At 56.8% G+C, this 20890-nt stretch overlaps 2 protein-coding genes across 2 annotated transcripts in view; one reads left to right on the top strand and one right to left on the bottom strand.

The window, feature by feature from the left end:
- Positions 1–2655: 2655 nt before the first annotated feature.
- On the top strand, positions 2656–10684 carry LOC140370959 (glycoprotein hormone beta-5-like). The gene is made up of 3 exons (XM_072458241.1): positions 2656–2684; positions 3370–3565; positions 10215–10684. Exons 1-3 carry the CDS (start codon positions 2656–2658, stop codon positions 10401–10403), a joined length of 414 nt encoding a protein of 137 aa, XP_072314342.1. The 3' UTR covers positions 10404–10684.
- A 7344-nt stretch (positions 10685–18028) lies between these two features.
- Positions 18029–20890, bottom strand: part of LOC140370956 (voltage-gated delayed rectifier potassium channel KCNH5-like) — a 102368-nt gene continuing 99506 nt past the window's right edge. Inside the window, exon 15 of the mRNA XM_072458238.1 lies at positions 18029–19027. Coding sequence (XP_072314339.1) covers positions 18029–19027 — 999 coding nt within the window. The remainder of the gene's footprint in view (positions 19028–20890) is intronic.

Here is a 20890-nt window from a genome sequence, read left to right as displayed (position 1 = left end):
AACATTTAACGACACATTTTGGATGATTTTTAGCTTTTATTGGACAAATACGACACAGACTTTACCACAAATGTCACTTTTTGTGATGTAACTCTGTTTTCTCTGAAGGTTCTCGTTCCGTGACGAAACGCAGAAAGTTTTCCACGACTCTTTCTTGTCTTTATCGCGGCTTTTCTGACACAAAAACCTTTTCTTTTCCCAAATCCTTCACTTTTAAAACATGTCGTTCTTAAAGTGAAAGGAACAGGTTTGAACAAGACCAAAGTTTATTAAAGTCGATCCTGTTTCCAGCTCGATGCTTTTACACAAAGTCCTGGAGATTCCCTCTCTCCCTCTTTCTCTCTCTCGTTGGGGGAGGTGGAGGAGGTGGAGGAGTTGGAGGAGGTGGAGGGAGGAGTTGGAGGAGTTGGAGGAGGTGGAGGAGTTGGAGGAGGTGGAGGAGGTGGAGGGAGGAGTTGGGGGAGGTGGAGGAGTTGGAGGAGGTGGAGGGAGGAGTTGGGGGAGGTGGAGGAGGTGGAGGAGTTGGAGGAGGTGGAGGAGGTGGAGGGAGGAGTTGGAGGAGTTGGAGGAGGTGGAGGAGTTGGAGGAGGTGGAGGAGTTGGAGGAGGTGGAGGAGGTGGAGGAGTTGGAGGAGGTGGAGGAGGTGGAGGAGTTGGAGGAGGTGGAGGAGGTGGAGGAGTTGGAGGAGGTGGAGGAGTTGGAGGAGGTGGAGGAGTTGGAGGAGTTGGAGGAGGTGGAGGAGTTGGAGGAGGTGGAGGAGGTGGAGGAGTTGGAGGAGGTGGAGGAGTTGGAGGAGGTGGAGGAGTTGGAGGAGTTGGAGGAGGTGGAGGAGGTGGAGGAGTTGGAGGAGGTGGAGGAGGTGGTAAAAGTGTCATGTTCACATTTCAGAGATTTCGGAATTTCCCCATTGGAATAACATGGGAGGTTCCTGTCATCGCTACGGCTACGGCGTAACAAATATGACATAGGTCTCATTGACTTTTCTGATCGTGATGCCAAAATGGAATTTTGTGCCAAATTTTGTAACTTTCAAAAAAGGAAATATTTTACCCTCCATGTAAAATTTTATTTCCCTCTGTAGGGGGCGCTGTCGTGACAAAGTAATTTGCTTCACTTAAAGTAGGTTTAGGGCAAAGAGTTTAACAACTGATTCAAATTTGATGCTATTCCGAGTTTATCTGCGCAAACGGCAGCAAATTTAAAATTTTGGAAATCCCTGGTCCCTGGTCATGATGAGGGTCCCTGGTCATGATGTGGGTCCCTGGTCATGATGAGGGTCCCTGGTCATGATGTGGGTCCCTGGTCATGATGAGGGTCCCTGGTCATGATGTGGGTCCCTGGTCATGATGAGGGTCCCTGGTCATGATGTGGGTCCCTGGTCATGGTCATGATGAGGGTCCCTGGTCATGATGAGGGTCCCTGGTTATGATGAGGGTCCCTGGTCATGGTCATGATGTGGGTCCCTGGTCATGATGAGGGTCCCTGGTTATGATGTGGGTCCCTGGTCATGATGTGGGTCCCTGGTCATGGTCATGATGTGGGTCCCTGGTCATGATGAGGGTCCCTGGTTATGATGAGGGTCCCTGGTTATGATGTGGGTCCCTGGTCATGGTCATGATGTGGGTCCCTGGTTATGATGAGGGTCCCTGGTCATGACTAGGGTCCCCTGGTTATGATGTGGGTCCCTGGTCATGATGAGGGTCCCTGGTCATGATGAGGGTCCCTGGTTATGATGAGGGTCCCTGGTCATGACTAGGGTCCCCTGGTTATGATGTGGGTCCCTGGTCACTGACGGGAACTTTCATTAATTTTGAGTTTGTGTTTTTGGCCCTTTATAAAATAATAATGTTGAAAGTTTTTCTGCCCGGAACGTGCAAGAGATGGAACGTATTCTCCATCTCATAAAAGTGCTTTAAAACACCATGTTCTAAAACATGTGCTAAAGGTCAGTTTGAGGTCGGCTTTGTCGTGTTGTGAAGCGTTCAGAGTGAGCAGTGTCTGAGCGAGCAGCGTCTGAGCGAGCAGCGTCTGAGCGAGCAGCGTCTGAGCGAGCAGCGTCTGCAGGAGGGCGGGGTCTGACACTTTGAGTGACAGGTGAGAGGAGCTTATAAGTGCACCGTGTCTCTGGTCAGAGCAGAAGAAGAGTCGTGAGCGCAGAAGAAGAGTCGTGAGAGCAGAAGAAGAGTCTTGAGAGCAGAAGAAGAGTCGTGAGAGCAGAAGAAGAGTCGTGAGCGCAGAAGAAGAGTCGTGAGAGCAGAAGAAGAGTCTTGAGAGCAGAAGAAGAGTCGTGAGAGCAGAAGAAGAGTCGTGAGAGCAGAAGAAGAGTCGTGAGAGCAGAAGAAGAGTCGTGAGAGCAGAAGAAGAGTCGTGAGAGCAGAAGAAGAGTCGTGAGAGCAGAAGAAGAGTCGTGAGAGCAGAAGAAGAGTCGTGAGAGCAGAAGAAGAGTCTTGAGAGCAGAAGAAGAGTCGTGAGAGAGAAGAAGAGTCGTGAGAGCAGAAGAAGAGTCGTGAGAGCAGAAGAAGAGTCTTGAGAGCAGAAGAAGAGTCGTGAGAGAGAAGAAGAGTCGTGAGAGCAGAAGAAGAGTCGTGAGAGCAGAAGAAGAGTCGTGAGAGCAGAAGAAGAGTCGTGAGCGCCGCCGTTTGTCAAACAAAACAGATGGATTTTCACTGGAGAAAGAGCGTCAGGTTTGTTCTTTTTGAGTTTAAAGTTCAGTTAAACGAGTCACAGAACACTCTATTTGTGAAGTGTTTTTTTGTTTTCGTTATAATTTCATTTCTTATTACTTCATTAATTCATGTATTTATTTAATATTATTTTATTTATTTTATTTTATTTATTTACATTATTCTTTGTCCTCATGTTGTTTGGGTCGTTACGCTGCAAAATACTTCTAACGATGTTTATCACAGTTTCTCATAATTAGACTTTTCTCCAAATAAATCTGAGCTCGTTTGACAAAGACAAAGATTAAACTCCAGAACGTTCCAGAAACAGACGTCGTTAAATCGTTAAATCCTGTAAATGTGTAAAAGTCTCGTCTTTAAAGGCAATGTTGAAAAGTGTCAGGATCGTATGTCTGCTCCAGCTCGTTGTGCCGTTTTTCTGCCGTCACAAAAGATCTGGACACTGCAAGATCTGACCCCGAGTGGTCAGTTTAGTCTGTGTTAAGGGTTTGGACCTGTTCACCGCCTTCTCCTTGGCATCCCGCGTTCAGCCACGTTTAAAGTTCAACGTCAGAAACTGCAACGTTTGACGTCTTGATTTGAAGAAAGTGACAGAACTAACCTCTCTCTTTCTCTCCCTCCTCCCTCTCTTTGCTCACTGCCTCGTTCACCCTCCCCTTTTGCCCCGCCCCCTTCTCCCTCACAGTCTCCTCCTACTCTCCTCCCTCCCCCTCCTCCTCTTCCTCCCTCTCTCCTCTTCCTCCTCTTCCTCTTCCTCCGTGAACCTTCGTCATTTCACTGGTTGTGCTGTGAGAGAGTTCACATTTCTGGTTAAAAAACCCGGCTGTGGAGGACTGCACATCACCACCGACGCCTGCTGGGGGCGCTGCGAGACCTGGGAGGTGAGACAGGGGCACTGCGAGACCTGGGAGGTGAGACAGGGGGCGCTGCGAGACCTGGGAGGTGAGACAGGGGCACTGCGAGACCTGGGAGGTGAGACAGGGGCGCTGCGAGACCTGGGAGGTGAGACAGGGGGCGCTGCGAGACCTGGGAGGTGAGACAGGGGCGCTGCGAGACCTGGGAGGTGAGACAGGGGCGCTGCGAGACCTGGGAGGTGAGACAGGGGCGCTGCGAGACCTGGGAGGTGAGACAGGGGGCGCTGCGAGACCTGGGAGGTGAGACAGGGCGCTGCGAGACCTGGGAGGTGAGACAGGGGCGCTGAGAGACCTGGGAGGTGAGACAGAGGGGCGCTGTGAGACCTGGGAGGTGAGACAGGGGCGCTGTGAGACCTGGGAGGTGAGACAGGGGCGCTGAGAGACCTGGGAGGTGAGACAGGGGCGCTGAGAGACCTGGGAGGTGAGACAGGGGCGCTGTGAGACCTGGGAGGTGAGACAGGGGCGCTGAGAGACCTGGGAGGTGAGACAGGGGCGCTGAGAGACCTGGGAGGTGAGACAGGGGCGCTGCGAGACCTGGGAGGTGAGACAGGGGCGCTGAGAGACCTGGGAGGTGAGACAGGGGCGCTGCGAGACTTGGGAGGTGAGACAGGGGCGCTGCGAGACCTGGGAGGTGAGACAGGGGGCGCTGAGAGACCTGGGAGGTGAGACAGGGGCGCTGAGAGACCTGGGAGGTGAGACAGGGGGCGCTGCGAGACCTGGGAGGTGAGACAGGGGCGCTGCGAGACCTGGGAGGTGAGACAGGGGCGCTGAGAGACCTGGGAGGTGAGACTGGGGCGCTGCGAGACCTGGGAGGTGAGACAGGGGGCGCTGCGAGACCTGGGAGGTGAGACAGGGGCGCTGTGAGACCTGGGAGGTGAGACAGGGGCGCTGCGAGACCTGGGAGGTGAGACAGGGGCGCTGAGAGACCTGGGAGGTGAGACAGGGGCGCTGAGAGACCTGGGAGGTGAGACAGGGGCGCTGCGAGACCTGGGAGGTGAGACAGGGGCGCTGAGAGACCTGGGAGGTGAGACAGGGGCGCTGCGAGACTTGGGAGGTGAGACAGGGGCACTGCGAGACCTGGGAGGTGAGACAGGGGGCGCTGCGAGACCTGGGAGGTGAGACAGGGGCACTGCGAGACCTGGGAGGTGAGACAGGGGCGCTGCGAGACCTGGGAGGTGAGACAGGGGGCGCTGCGAGACCTGGGAGGTGAGACAGGGGCGCTGCGAGACCTGGGAGGTGAGACAGGGGCGCTGCGAGACCTGGGAGGTGAGACAGGGGGCGCTGCGAGACCTGGGAGGTGAGACAGGGCGCTGCGAGACCTGGGAGGTGAGACAGGGGCGCTGAGAGACCTGGGAGGTGAGACAGGGGCGCTGCGAGACTTGGGAGGTGAGACAGGGGCGCTGCGAGACCTGGGAGGTGAGACAGGGGGCGCTGAGAGACCTGGGAGGTGAGACAGGGGCGCTGAGAGACCTGGGAGGTGAGACAGGGGGCGCTGCGAGACCTGGGAGGTGAGACAGGGGCGCTGCGAGACCTGGGAGGTGAGACAGGGGCGCTGAGAGACCTGGGAGGTGAGACTGGGGCGCTGCGAGACCTGGGAGGTGAGACAGGGGGCGCTGCGAGACCTGGGAGGTGAGACAGGGGCGCTGTGAGACCTGGGAGGTGAGACAGGGGCGCTGCGAGACCTGGGAGGTGAGACAGGGGCGCTGAGAGACCTGGGAGGTGAGACAGGGGCGCTGAGAGACCTGGGAGGTGAGACAGGGGCGCTGAGAGACCTGGGAGGTGAGACAGGGGCGCTGCGAGACCTGGGAGGCGAGACAGGGGCGCTGAGAGACCTGGGAGGTGAGACAGGGGCGCTGCGAGACTTGGGAGGTGAGACAGGGGCGCTGCGAGACCTGGGAGGTGAGACAGGGGGCGCTGCGAGACCTGGGAGGTGAGACAGGGGCGCTGCGAGACCTGGGAGGTGAGACAGGGGCGCTGCGAGACCTGGGAGGTGAGACAGGGGCGCTGCGAGACCTGGGAGGTGAGACAGGGGCGCTGAGAGACCTGGGAGGTGAGACTGGGGCGCTGCGAGACCTGGGAGGTGAGACAGGGGGCGCTGCGAGACCTGGGAGGTGAGACAGGGGTGCTGCGAGACCTGGGAGGTGAGACTGGGGCGCTGCGAGACCTGGGAGGTGAGACAGGGGCGCTGCGAGACCTGGGAGGTGAGACAGGGGGCGCTGCGAGACCTGGGAGGTGAGACAGGGGCGCTGAGAGACCTGGGAGGTGAGACAGGGGCGCTGAGAGACCTGGGAGGTGAGACTGGGGCGCTGCGAGACCTGGGAGGTGAGACAGGGGCGCTGCGAGACCTGGGAGGTGAGACAGGGGCGCTGAGAGACCTGGGAGGTGAGACAGGGGCGCTGAGAGACCTGGGAGGTGAGACAGGGGCGCTGCGAGACCTGGGAGGTGAGACAGGGGGCGCTGCGAGACCTGGGAGGTGAGACAGGGGGCGCTGCGAGACCTGGGAGGTGAGACAGGGGCGCTGCGAGACCTGGGAGGTGAGACAGGGGGCGCTGCGAGACCTGGGAGGTGAGACAGGGGGCGCTGAGAGACCTGGGAGGTGAGACAGGGGCGCTGAGAGACCTGGGAGGTGAGACAGGGGCGCTGAGAGACCTGGGAGGTGAGACAGGGGCGCTGAGAGACCTGGGAGGTGAGATAGGGGCGCTGCGAGACCTGGGAGGTGAGACAGGGGCGCTGCGAGACCTGGGAGGTGAGACAGGGGCGCTGAGAGACCTGGGAGGTGAGACAGGGGGCGCTGCGAGACCTGGGAGGTGAGACAGGGGGCGCTGCGAGACCTGGGAGGTGAGACAGGGGGCGCTGCGAGACCTGGGAGGTGAGACAGGGGCGCTGCGAGACCTGGGAGGTGAGACAGGGGGCGCTGCGAGACCTGGGAGGTGAGACAGGGGGCGCTGAGAGACCTGGGAGGTGAGACAGGGGCGCTGAGAGACCTGGGAGGTGAGACAGGGGCGCTGAGAGACCTGGGAGGTGAGACAGGGGCGCTGAGAGACCTGGGAGGTGAGACAGGGGCGCTGCGAGACCTGGGAGGTGAGACAGGGGCGCTGCGAGACCTGGGAGGTGAGACAGGGGCGCTGCGAGACCTGGGAGGTGAGACAGGGGGCGCTGCGAGACCTGGGAGGTGAGACAGGGGCGCTGCGAGACCTGGGAGGTGAGACAGGGGCGCTGCGAGACCTGGGAGGTGAGACAGGGGCGCTGCGAGACCTGGGAGGTGAGACAGGGGCGCTGCGAGACCTGGGAGGTGAGACAGGGGGCGCTGCGAGACCTGGGAGGTGAGACAGGGGGCGCTGAGAGACCTGGGAGGTGAGACAGGGGCGCTGCGAGACCTGGGAGGTGAGACAGGGGCGCTGCGAGACCTGGGAGGTGAGACAGGGGCGCTGCGAGACCTGGGAGGTGAGACAGGGGGCGCTGCGAGACCTGGGAGGTGAGACAGGGGGCGCTGAGAGACCTGGGAGGTGAGACAGGGGCGCTGCGAGACCTGGGAGGTGAGACAGGGGCGCTGAGAGACCTGGGAGGTGAGACAGGGGCGCTGCGAGACCTGGGAGGTGAGACAGGGGCGCTGAGAGACCTGGGAGGTGAGACAGGGGCGCTGCGAGACTTGGGAGGTGAGACAGGGGTGCTGCGAGACCTGGGAGATGAGACAGGGGGCGCTGCGAGACCTGGGAGGTGAGACAGGGGCGCTGCGAGACCTGGGAGGTGAGACAGGGGCGCTGAGAGACCTGGGAGGTGAGACTGGGGCGCTGCGAGACCTGGGAGGTGAGACAGGGGCGCTGCGAGACCTGGGAGGTGAGACAGGGGGCGCTGCGAGACCTGGGAGGTGAGACAGGGGGCGCTGCGAGACCTGGGAGGTGAGACAGGGGGCGCTGAGAGACCTGGGAGGTGAGACAGGGGCGCTGCGAGACCTGGGAGGTGAGACAGGGGCGCTGCGAGACCTGGGAGGTGAGACAGGGGCGCTGCGAGACCTGGGAGGTGAGACAGGGGCGCTGCGAGACCTGGGAGGTGAGACAGGGGGCGCTGCGAGACCTGGGAGGTGAGACAGGGGGCGCTGAGAGACCTGGGAGGTGAGACAGGGGCGCTGCGAGACCTGGGAGGTGAGACAGGGGGCGCTGCGAGACCTGGGAGGTGAGACAGGGGGCGCTGAGAGACCTGGGAGGTGAGACAGGGGCGCTGCGAGACCTGGGAGGTGAGACAGGGGCGCTGCGAGACCTGGGAGGTGAGACAGGGGCGCTGCGAGACCTGGGAGGTGAGACAGGGGCGCTGCGAGACCTGGGAGGTGAGACAGGGGGCGCTGCGAGACCTGGGAGGTGAGACAGGGGGCGCTGAGAGACCTGGGAGGTGAGACAGGGGCGCTGCGAGACCTGGGAGGTGAGACAGGGGCGCTGAGAGACCTGGGAGGTGAGACAGGGGCGCTGCGAGACCTGGGAGGTGAGACAGGGGCGCTGAGAGACCTGGGAGGTGAGACAGGGGCGCTGCGAGACCTGGGAGGTGAGACAGGGGCGCTGAGAGACCTGGGAGGTGAGACAGGGGCGCTGCGAGACCTGGGAGGTGAGACAGGGGCGCTGAGAGACCTGGGAGGTGAGACAGGGGCGCTGCGAGACCTGGGAGGTGAGACAGGGGCGCTGAGAGACCTGGGAGGTGAGACAGGGGCGCTGCGAGACTTGGGAGGTGAGACAGGGGCGCTGCGAGACCTGGGAGGTGAGACAGGGGGCGCTGCGAGACCTGGGAGGTGAGACAGGGGCGCTGCGAGACCTGGGAGGTGAGACAGGGGGCGCTGCGAGACCTGGGAGGTGAGACAGGGGCGCTGCGAGACCTGGGAGGTGAGACAGGGGCGCTGAGAGACCTGGGAGGTGAGACTGGGGCGCTGCGAGACCTGGGAGGTGAGACAGGGGCGCTGCGAGACCTGGGAGGTGAGACAGGGGGCGCTGCGAGACCTGGGAGGTGAGACAGGGGGCGCTGCGAGACCTGGGAGGTGAGACAGGGGGCGCTGAGAGACCTGGGAGGTGAGACAGGGGCGCTGCGAGACCTGGGAGGTGAGACAGGGGGCGCTGCGAGACCTGGGAGGTGAGACAGGGGGCGCTGCGAGACCTGGGAGGTGACATGAATGTGCTGAACAATAATCCCTCTGTACTACAGACACTATAAAGAAAGTACTTTTCACTTTTCGGTCCTTTTAAAAATTGTAGTGCAGTAGAAAGTACAAATATATGCTCTCAAAGGGAAGTAAAAGTACCGTATTTTCCGGACTATAAGTCGCACCAGCCAAAAAATGCGTAATAGAGATGTTAAAAACATATATAAGTCGCATGTTTGGGGGACATTTCTTAGAAAAAATCCAAGACCAAGAACAAACATTTGATCTTGAAATGCAATTTAAAATAATAAGACGTATGCTAACATGCTAACGCTAACACCTTCAGCTACATGACGTATGCTAACCCTAACACCTTCAGCTACATGACGTATGCTGTCGCTAACACCTTCAGCTACATGACGTATGCTAACGCTAACACCTTCAGCTACATGACGTATGCTAACCCTAACACCTTCAGCTACATGACGTATGCTGTCGCTAACACCTTCAGCTACATGACGTATGCTAACGCTAACACCTTCAGCTACATGACGTATGCTAACCCTAACACCTTCAGCTACATGACGTATGCTAACGCTAGAACCTTCAGCTACATGACGTATGCTAACGCTAACACCTTCAGCTACATGACGTATGCTAACGCTAACACCTTCTGCTACATGACGTATGCTAACCCTAACACCTTCAGCTACATGACGTATGCTAACGCTAGAACCTTCAGCTACATGACGTATGCTAACGCTAATACCTTCAGCTACATGACGTATGCTAACGCTAACACCTTCAGCTACATGACGTATGCTAACACCTTCAGCTACATGACGTATGCTAACGCTAACACCTTCAGCTACATGACGTATGCTAACGCTAACACCTTCAGCTACATGACGTATGCTAACCCTAACACCTTCAGCTACATGACGTATGCTAACGCTAACACCTTCAGCTACATGAGGCACAGACAGAACTGTGGTAAGTGTCTGGTATGTTAACGTAACATATGAACAGTTATTCAGATAACTATAGCATAAAGAACATGCTAACAAGTTTAGCAAAGCATCAGTTTTACCCCAAATCACTAAATCCACTGAATTCTTCTTCCTCTGTGTCACTTCTAAACAACTCCACAACCTCCAGAGGAAGAGGAAGTGCAGATTCTTCTGCATCGGTCAACACCAGACAATAGGCACAGCAAACATCGCTGCGGCGCTTTAAAGCCCTCTTGTGGTCGGCGTGTGAAATGCGGTTGCCAGTGTAAAGATAATGAAAAATATCAGAAATCAGTCTCTCCAGAGTATAAGTCGCACCCCGGCCAAAACTATGTAAAAAACGTATAGTTTAAGTCCGGAGTCCGGTACTTTTACTCATGTTCTTTGTTACTTTCCACCACTGACGATAATCAAACTGCTGTTGTAACAAGAGAAGACGACGCTCCAGTTTTGTGTCGTAAAATAAACTCTCATGTTTCTGCAGAAGCCGATGGTGGAGCCTCCGTACATCGACTCGTTTCAGAGAGTTTGTACGTACAACGCCACTCGCCTCGTCACCGTCAAACTGCCAAACTGCCTGAAACACGTGGACCCGAGTTACAGCTACGCCTCCGCTCTGAGCTGCGGCTGTGGACTGTGTAAGACCAGCACCACCGAGTGCATCACCGTCTGAAACGCCTGGGACATACACCACCACCACCGAGTGCATCACCGTCTGAAACGCCTGGGACATACACCACCACCACCGAGTGCATCACCGTCTGAAACGCCTGGGACATACACCACCACCACCGAGTGCATCACCGTCTGAAACGCCTGGGACATACACCACCACCACCGAGTGCATCACCGTCTGAAACGCCTGGGACATACACCACCACCACCGAGTGCATCACCGTCTGAAACGCCTGGGACATACACCACCACCACCGAGTGCATCACCGTCTGAAACGCCTGGGACAATGTGCTGCTTTTACAATAAACAAATATCAAACCAAAACTTTTTTTAAAATGAAATAAAGATTAAAAGATTCTCATTTGTTGCGTCTTTTGTTCTTGTTTGTTTCTTTGTCTAAAACACAACGTTATGTCTGTTTTAGTCTTATTTCAGTCGATGACATCATCAGAACGAGACGAGGCCCAGAACCCGAGGGAACGTTTCATCACCGGAGACGTTTGTGCCATTGTCAGATAGAGTCATACTGCAGCCACCAGGGGCCACGTACTCACTGCAGCCACCAGGGGCCACACGCTCACTGCAGCCACCAGGGGCCACGTACTCACTGCAGCCACCAGGGGCCACGTACTCACTGCAGCCACCAGGGGCCACGTACTCACTGCAGCCACCAGGGGCCACGTACTCACTGCAGCCACCAGGGGCCACACGCTCACTGCAGCCACCAGGGGCCACGTACTCACTGCAGCCACCAGGGGCCACGTACTCACTGCAGCCACCAGGGGCCACACGCTCACTGCAGCCACCAAGGGCCACGTACTCACTGCAGCCACCAGGGGCCACACACTCACTGCAGCCACCAGGGGCCACACACTCACTGCAGCCACCAGGGGTCACACAATCACTGCAGCCACCAGGGGCCACGTACTCACTGCAGCCACCAGGGGCCACACACTCACTGCAGCCACCAGGGGCCACGTACTCACTGCAGCCACCAGGGGCCACACGCTCACTGCAGCCACCAGGGGCCACGTACTCACTGCAGCCACCAGGGGCCACACACTCACTGCAGCCACCAGGGGCCACGTACTCACTGCAGCCACCAGGGGCCACGTACTCACTGCAGCCACCAGGGGCCACACGCTCACTGCAGCCACCAGGGGCCACGTACTCACTGCAGCCACCAGGGGCCACACACTCACTGCAGCCACCAGGGGCCACACACTCACTGCAGCCACCAGGGGTCACACAATCACTGCAGCCACCAGGGGCCACGTACTCACTGCAGCCACCAGGGGCCACACACTCACTGCAGCCACCAGTGGCCACGTACTCACTGCAGCCACCAGGGGCCACACGCTCACTGCAGCCACCAGGGGCCACGTACTCACTGCAGCCACCAGGGGCCACACACTCACTGCAGCCACCAGGGGCCACACACTCACTGCAGCCACCAGGGGTCACACAATCACTGCAGCCACCAGGGGCCACGTACTCACTGCAGCCACCAGGGGCCACACACTCACTGCAGCCACCAGGGGCCACGTACTCACTGCAGCCACCAGGGGCCACGTACTCACTGCAGCCACCAGGGGCCACGTACTCTCTGCAGCCACCAGGGGCCATGTACTCACTGCAGCCACCAGGGGCCACACACTCACTGCAGCCACCAGGGGCCACGTACTCACTGCAGCCACCAGGGGCCACACACTCACTGCAGCCACCAGGGGTCACACAATCACTGCAGCCACCAGGGGCCACGTACTCACTGCAGCCACCAGGGGCCACACACTCACTGCAGCCACCAGGGGCCACACACTCACTGCAGCCACCAGGGGCCACACACTCACTGCAGCCACCAGGGGCCACGTACTCACTGCAGCCACCAGGGGCCACGTACTCTCTGCAGCCACCAGGGGCCACGTACTCACTGCAGCCACCAGGGGCCATGTACTCACTGCAGCCACCAGGGGCCACGTACTCACTGCAGCCACCAGGGGCCACGTACTCACTGCAGCCACCAGGGGCCACGTACTCACTGCAGCCACCAGGGGCCACACACTCACTGCAGCCACCTGGGGCCACGTACTCACTGCAGCCACCAGGGGCCACGTACTCACTGCAGCCACCAGGGGCCACACACTCACTGCAGCCACCAGGGGTCACACAATCACTGCAGCCACCAGGGGCCACGTACTCACTGCAGCCACCAGGGGCCACGTACTCACTGCAGCCACCAGGGGCCACACACTCACTGCAGCCACCAGGGGCCACACACTCACTGCAGCCACCAGGGGCCACGTACTCACTGCAGCCACCAGGGGCCACGTACTCTCTGCAGCCACCAGGGGCCACGTACTCACTGCAGCCACCAGGGGCCATGTACTCACTGCAGCCACCAGGGGCCACGTACTCACTGCAGCCACCAGGGGCCACGTACTCACTGCAGCCACCAGGGGCCACGTACTCACTGCAGCCACCAGGGGCCACACACTCACTGCAGCCACCTGGGGCCACGTACTCACTGCAGCCACCAGGGGCCACGTACTCACTGCAGCCACCAGGGGCCACACACTCACTGCAGCCACCTGGGGCCACGTACTCACTGCAGCCACCAGGGGCCACGTACTCACTGCAGCCACCAGGGGCCACACACTCACTGCAGCCACCAGGGGTCACACAATCACTGCAGCCACCAGGGGCCACGTACTCACTGCAGCCACCAGGGGCCACGTACTCACTGCAGCCACCAGGGGCCACACACTCACTGCAGCCACCAGGGGCCACACACTCACTGCAGCCACCAGGGGCCACGTACTCACTGCAGCCACCAGGGGCCACGTACTCTCTGCAGCCACCAGGGGCCACGTACTCACTGCAGCCACCAGGGGCCATGTACTCACTGCAGCCACCAGGGGCCACGTACTCACTGCAGCCACCAGGGGCCACGTACTCACTGCAGCCACCAGGGGCCACGTACTCACTGCAGCCACCAGGGGCCACACACTCACTGCAGCCACCTGGGGCCACGTACTCACTGCAGCCACCAGGGGCCACGTACTCACTGCAGCCACCAGGGGCCACGTACTCACTGCAGCCACCAGGGGCCACGTACTCACTGCAGCCACCAGGGGCCACACACTCACTGCAGCCACCAGGGGCCACACGCTCACTGCAGCCACCAGGGGCCACGTACTCACTGCAGCCACCAGGGGCCACGTACTCTCTGCAGCCACCAGGGGCCATGTACTCACTGCAGCCACCAGGGGCCACACACTCACTGCAGCCACCAGGGGCCACACACTCACTGCAGCCACCAGGGGCCACACACTCACTGCAGCCACCAGGGGCCACGTACTCACTGCAGCCACCAGGGGCCATGTACTCACTGCAGCCACCAGGGGCCACGTACTCACTGCAGCCACCAGGGGCCACACACTCACTGCAGCCACCAGGGGCCACGTACTCACTGCAGCCACCAGGGGCCACACACTCACTGCAGCCACCAGGGGCCACACACTCACTGCAGCCACCAGGGGCCACACACTCACTGCAGCCACCAGGGGCCACGTACTCACTGCAGCCACCAGGGGCCACACACTCACTGCAGCCACCAGGGGCCACGTACTCACTGCAGCCACCAGGGGCCACGTACTCACTGCAGCCACCAGGGGCCACACACTCACTGCAGCCACCAGGGGCCACACACTCACTGCAGCCACCAGGGGCCACGTACTCACTGCAGCCACCAGGGGCCACGTACTCACTGCAGCCACCAGGGGCCACGTACTCACTGCAGCCACCAGGGGCCACACACTCACTGCAGCCACCAGGGGCCACACACTCACTGCAGCCACCAGGGGCCACACACTCACTGCAGCCACCAGGGGCCACGTACTCACTGCAGCCACCAGGGGCCACGTACTGAGAGAGAAGCATTTACAGCATCAAGAAAAAAACGTCCAAATTAAATCCAAAACTAACGATTATTCGAGTGTTTGATTCGTTCATTTGTTCATTATTGTGTTTGGTCCAGATAAAAAGCCACAAATTATTTCATAGACTTTTATTTCAATAATAACGATACAAAGGTGTAAATGAAGTGCATATTTGACACGTGCATCTCGTCTTCTACTTCAAACACAAACAGTTTAAAAAAAGAGCAAAAGAGGAAAGAATAAACGAGCCACAAAAGACCAGGAGACCGGGTTTAGTCCTGGTTTAGTCCTAGTTTAGTCCTGGTTTAGTCCTGGTTTAGTCCTGGTTTAGTCCTGGTTTAGTCCTGGTTTAGTCCTGGTTTAGACCGGGTTTAGACCTGGTTTAGACCTGGTTTAGTCCTGGTTTAGGCCTGGTTTAGTCCTGGTTTAGTCCTGGTTTAGACCGGGTTTAGACCTGGTTTAGACCTGGTTTAGTTTTGGTTTAGTCCTGGTCCTGGTCTGGTCCCTTCAACCAGAAAAATAAATATTTGGTTTTAAATCCTGACATTCGACTTCATCTGCGTTTTTCACATAAATATTTCATAAATAAATAAAAATATTCATATTCAATACAAAATAATCAATAGCAAAAAATAAATACATAAAAATAATTTACAAAAAGAGTATTTTAAAGTTGTCGACGTAAATCCCCCTGATTCATGCAAACAACGCCCCAACCCCTGACCCATAACCCCTAACCCTTCCCCCTACCCCCAACCCCTGACCCCTAACCCTACCCCCAACCCCTGACCCCTAACCCTACCCCCAACCCCTGACCCATAACCCCTAACCCTTCCCCCTACCCCCAACCCCTGACCCCTAACCCTACCCCCAACCCCTGACCCATAACCCCTAACCCTTCCCCCTTCCCCCAACCCCTGACCCATAACCCCTAACCCTACCCCCAACCCCTAACCCCCAACCCCTAACCCCCAACCCCTAACCCATAACCCCTAACCCTACCCCCTACCCCTTACCCCCAACCCCTGACCCCTAACCCCTAACCCATAACCCCTAACCCTACCCCTAACCCTATCCCTAACCCCTAACCCTACCCCCAACCCCTAACCCATAACCCCTAACCCCCAACCCCTAACCCTATCCCTAACCCCTATCCCTAATCCCTGACCCATAACCCCTAACCCTATCCCCAACCCTATCCCTAACCCATAACCCCTGACCCATAACCCCTACCCCTAACCCATGCATAGACTTCAGACTTTAGACTTTTCTGTATCAAAATAGAAATCATCTAAAAGCGACGGTTCTTTTTCTACAAAAGACAATTTTATGAGAGAAAAAACAGCGAAACTCCACGTCTTCCACCGAGAGGACGAGTCTGGACCGAGAGGACAAGTCTGGACCGAGAGGACGAGTCTGGACCAAGAGTCTGGACTGAGAGGACGAGTCTGGACCGAGAGGACGAGTCTGGATCGAGAGGACGAGTCTGGACCGAGAGGACGAGTCTGGACCAAGAGTCTGGACTGAGAGGACGAGTCTGGACCAAGAGACTGGACCGAGAGGACGAGTCTGGACCGAGAGGACGAGTCTGGATCGAGAGGACGAGTCTGGACCGAGAGGACGAGTCTAGACCAAGAGTCTGGACTGAGAGGACGAGTCTGGACCGAGAGGACGAGTCTGGACCGAGAGGACGAGTCTGGACCGAGAGGACGAGTCTGGACCAAGAGTCTGGACTGAGAGGACGAGTCTGGACCGAGAGGACGAGTCTGGATCGAGAGGACGAGTCTGGACCGAGAGGACGAGTCTAGACCAAGAGTCTGGACTGAGAGGACGAGTCTGGACCGAGAGGACGAGTCTAGACCAAGAGTCTGGACTGAGAGGACAAGTCTGGACCGAGAGGACGAGTCTAGACCAAGAGTCTGGACTGAGAGGACGAGTCTCGACCAAGAGTCTGGACTGAGAGGACGAGTCTGGACCGAGAGGACGAGTATAGACCAAGAGTCTGGACTGAGAGGACGAGTCTGGACCGAGAGGACGAGTCTGGACCGAGAGGACGAGTCTGGACCGAGAGGACGAGTCTGGAACGAGAGGACGAGTCTGGACTGAGAGGACGAGTCTGGACTGAGAGGACGAGTCTGGATCGAGAGGACGAGTCTGGACTGAGAGGACGAGTCTGGACTGAGAGGACGAGTCTGGACTGAGAGGACGAGTCAAATACTCATAATAACAGGCCAAATAAATAGAATAAAAGCAGGTTAATTTGCATAAACCATAAGTATGAAGTAATAAGGGTCAAATGTCACGGATCAGAACTTTAGAACTTTAGAACTCGTCCGTGGAAGAAGGCGTGGCACTCGCTTCGGTGGAAAACGGGAGCTTCGTGGCGGACGCGGTCGTCATAGAAACAGGCAAAACCCCCCTAAGTTTAGGGTCTTTGGAGAGGACGATCCATGCAGCGTTTGACCTTTGACCTCGCGGTGGAAGTCCATAAAAACGTGTTTGTACAAGAACGAGGGAGACGTGCTCTTTCCTACAGCAGAGGAGGGCGTGTCTACAGCAGAGGAGGGCGTGTCTACAGCAGAGGAGGGCGTGTCTACAGCAGAGGAGGGCGTGTCTACAGCAGAGGAGGGCGTGGCAGGCCAGAAACCAGCTGGACATGCAGAGAGGGGGGGAGGGGGGGAGAGACAGGGCTGTACAATCAGAGAGTCATGTGATCCAGAGAGACCTGTCATGTGACCTGAAGAGTGTGGTGTGCAAAAAGAGAGTCCATGAGGTCCTCACAGGCTCCGCCCCTTAAAGGTTCACCAGGTCCAAGAGTTCCAAGGTCCGGACCGGGTCAGACCGGGTCATAATGGGTCCAGACCAGGTCAAGACCGGGTCCAGACCGGGTCCATGTCCAGACCGGGTCATAACGGGTCTAGACCGGGTCATAACGGGTCCAGACCAGGTCCAGACCGGGTCCATGTCCAGACCGGGTCATAACGGGTCTAGACCGGGTCATAACGGGTCCAGACCAGGTCCAGACCGGGTCCATGTCCAGACCGGGTCCAGACCGGGTCATAACGAGTCCTGACCGGGTTCAAACCGGGTCATAACGGGTTCAGACCGGGTCCAGACCGGGTCCACGTCCAGACTGGGTCCAGACCGGGTCCAGGTCCAGACCGGGTCCACATGCGCAGGAGAAGTCTGGACTCATGTTCTTCAAAGCGAGTGAAGAACAAACAAAATAAAGGTGAGAATCCTCAGGTGAACTCTCAGTGTCAGAGGTCAGAGGTCAGAGGTCCTGAACACTTCAAATACATTTTTCCCATAAACCTCTAGAAAAACTCACCCAAAGAGTTTCAGACAGAAGAGTCCAAATCGAGGCTTCATCTTTATGATGCTTCAGTTTGTTATTTATGTCATAACAGCAGATTGTTCACTTTGGGTCGTTTGGGCCTAAAAACATCAGCCTGAGGCCAGGATTCGGCCCCCGGGCCAAAGGAAACTCTGTTGTTTACTCCAGAAAACACATCAAGAGTTTAAATTTGGCGACATGTTTTAATAACTTGATTTACGGGGAAAAAGAACGTGACTTTGACCAGAACTTCCCACTGTTTAGAGTCACGTATTCTCACATGTCCCGCCCCTTAGCGTCCAATCAGGTCGCAGTTTCCCCCGTGCACATGTGGACTAGCCCCGGCCTCACAGCCCCTCCCCCCTCTGACACTCAGGGGACACGGGTCTGGACACGGTGAAGATGTCCTGCTGCTGCGTCGGCGTTTTGTCTTCGTGCTCTTGACTCGCCCTGTCTGCCGCCGCCGGTCCTGGCCCCGCCTCCTCCACGTCCTCGCCGCGTTTGTCCGACAGCATCTGGATGATCTTCCTCACCTGCGTCTCCAGCCGCCCCATCCTCCCCCCGAGCGTCTGGAGGTCGGCGCGCAGCTCCAGCCGCGTCTCCTGCAGCGCCGCCCGGATCAGAGGCTCCGCCCCCGAGCTCTGGAGCGGGCTGTGCAGGTCGATCCGCTGCTCACTCTTCGTGATGCCGCTGTCGCACGAGTCGGTCTTCCTCAAACCGCCGCTGGCCTCGCCCGCCGCGCCCGCCTCCTCCTTCTTCCCGTCCTGCGTCAGCATCTCAGCTGACGCCGCCTTGTTGTTCAGGCCGTCCTTCCGCGCCTCGCCCGCCGCCGCCGCCGTGTTGTTCTTGAGCCTCATCCACGCGCTCGTCTTCGCCGCTTTGGCCGGCCCCGGGTTGGGCGTGGCCTTCTTCACCGTCGGCGCTGGCTCGGCGATCTCACAGTTGTTCTGCTTGTCGCCGTACGTCTGCATGGGCGTCACCTGCGACACGGTGAGGACACTGGTGCTCGCCGGCGTCCCGTTGCTCGCCGGCGTCCCGTTCTGGAAGGAGCGGCTCAGGGGCAGAGAGTGCTGCAGGCTGGAGTGACCGAGCTGGTGCAGGTTCTGGTGCTCGAGCTGGTGCAGGTTCTGGTGCTCGAGCTGGTGCAGGGTCTGGTGCTCGGCCTGGATCTGGTTCTTCTCCAGGTCGGCGGCGTTGCCCTGGTTACGCAGCTCCTTCTGCTGCTTGAACTTCTGGAAGAGTTTTCTCACCGGGTGGTCCTGGGGGATGGTGAGCTGGACCTCGTTCTTGGCACGTTCTCGCTCCTCCTCCTCTTTCCTCACATCGCTGATCTTACGGAAGATCACCTGAGGAGAAGACACTGGTTTAGTTCCGGTTTAGTCCTGGTTTAGTCCTGGTTTAGTCCTGGTTTAGTCCTGGTTTAGTCCTGGTTTAGTCCTGGTTTAGACCTGTGCAGGATATGCAGATGACCTCCTCATGTTGCCATGGTGACAGGAATGCGGGCTAAAGTTGTTATCAGGGAACAAACCCCGTGTGGAGATTTATGGCGTCTCTGCAGCAGCAGAGAACGGGAGCGAACGAACAAAGACGTTTTGAACGTTGAAAATAACGTTTTCATCAAATGAGTTCTTTTTGGATTAAAACTCAAAGAGTCATTTTCCCTCCAACACAAAAGCTAAAAGGCTAAAACGCTAAAAAGACAATGCGGTTTTAGTAAACGATCATCAGATTGCAGAATGCGTCCACCAGATGACTTTACTGTACATAATGTTACTGTGTTCTACATGTTCATTTAACTGTTTTATAACTTGTCTTGTGGATAATTTGACTTTTGTTACTATTGGGGCCTAATGTTAATGCTAAACAAGGGGATTACATGACTCCAGAGCTCTCATCAAGCTCTGACTCCAAATCTCAAACCGTTCCATTCAAGCTCCATCGGGAGTTCCATCTGAGGTAGATCCATGAGACCTTGGGAGAGGGCCTCTGGCCTAGCTAAGCTAAGCTAAGCTAAGCTACGGGACAAAGACTTTTCCAAGAGACACGCCCGCAGAAGCTAACTCCCTCTGCCATAACTAAGAATGCTGTGTCCATTTAAACATGATTGATACTGCATCATGCAAACTCAAGCAATAAGACCCTTTTTTGCAAGTTTTCAAGTCCAGGACAGACTTTTTAGAGCAGCTTCATCTGTGAATCAGTGCAACTGCTCTTTTCTGAGGATCGCCTCAGACCTGAGGAGGACAAGGACGACACGACAGGCCCATCTCAGGATCACAGCTTAAAGCACTTCACAGGCTGATAATACCATCTTAGAAGTAAATCTAACACACTAGATAGATCTAGAACAATCATGTCTAGTGTTTCCATTTGTTATCAACTCATTTGCATATTCCATATTCATATTTATCTGTTTAATTATTTGGTCATCAAATCTTCATAAACCTCATTTGGTAAAGTGTTCATTCATTTCCAGAAAAAGGGTCAATGTCATGGTTACGTTCTCAAACCTTCAGATCAACGAGCAAATTCATTTTTGTATTAATTAATTAATTTAGATATTTGATTATAGAGTTATTAACTACTGATTATACGGCTGGTGCCCCAAAATAAAATATGATATAACATGACACACTTATGCAGCGTGTCATGTTTCATCAACCTTGAATGCCCCGCCCTCTTTCACAAGTGGGAGGACATGAGCCCCGCCCTCTTTCACAAGTGGGAGGACATGAGCCCCGCCCTCTTTCACAAGTGGGAGGACCTTCATAACCTCACAGTACTTGTATTAGTAAGAATACTCTACATATACTGGTGCAGCCCATGTGAGGATGCACACGCAAAGTATATTACGCTACACCTGGTGTAGACCTGGTTTAGTCCTGGTTTAGTCCTGGTTTAGACCTGGTTTAGTCCTGGTTTAGTCCTGGTTTAGTCCTGGTTTAGACCTGGTTTAGTCCTGGTTTAGTCCTGGTTTAGACCTGGTTTAGTCCTGGTTTAGTCCTGGTTTAGTCCTGGTTTAGACCTGGTTTAGTACTGGTTTAGTCCTGGTTTAGTCCTGGTTTAGACCTGGTTTAGTCCTGGTTTCTTCATGCTTTAGACCCGTGTAACACAGGGTGAGATCAACTAGTTTCATGCCCAGTTCTATTGTTGCCAGTTCCAATCACTGTGGAGCAGTTCACCACCTGTTGCCCAGACGTCCAATCAGA

The sequence above is a fragment of the Eucyclogobius newberryi genome, unplaced genomic scaffold (genome assembly GCF_026437365.1).
Source record: "Eucyclogobius newberryi isolate DKJ021-1_F unplaced genomic scaffold, fEucNew1.0.hap1 SCAF_21, whole genome shotgun sequence".
In the NCBI taxonomy this organism is placed as follows: domain Eukaryota; kingdom Metazoa; phylum Chordata; class Actinopteri; order Gobiiformes; family Gobiidae; genus Eucyclogobius; species Eucyclogobius newberryi.
Note: the sequence above shows the minus strand (reverse complement) of the source record. Positions and strands in the feature narration are given on the sequence as shown.

What these genes read in the sequence shown, in the direction of transcription:
- LOC140370959 (XM_072458241.1), top strand. Translation starts at nt 2,656, where the DNA reads ATGGATTTTCACTGGAGAAAGAGCGTCAG. An exon ending in CACTGGAGAAAGAGCGTCAG is followed by an intron (nt 2,685 to 3,369) that starts GTTTGTTCTTTT and finishes TCTCCCTCACAG; the next exon opens with TCTCCTCCTACTCTCCTCCC. An exon ending in GGCGCTGCGAGACCTGGGAG is followed by an intron (nt 3,566 to 10,214) that starts GTGAGACAGGGG and finishes ATGTTTCTGCAG; the next exon opens with AAGCCGATGGTGGAGCCTCC.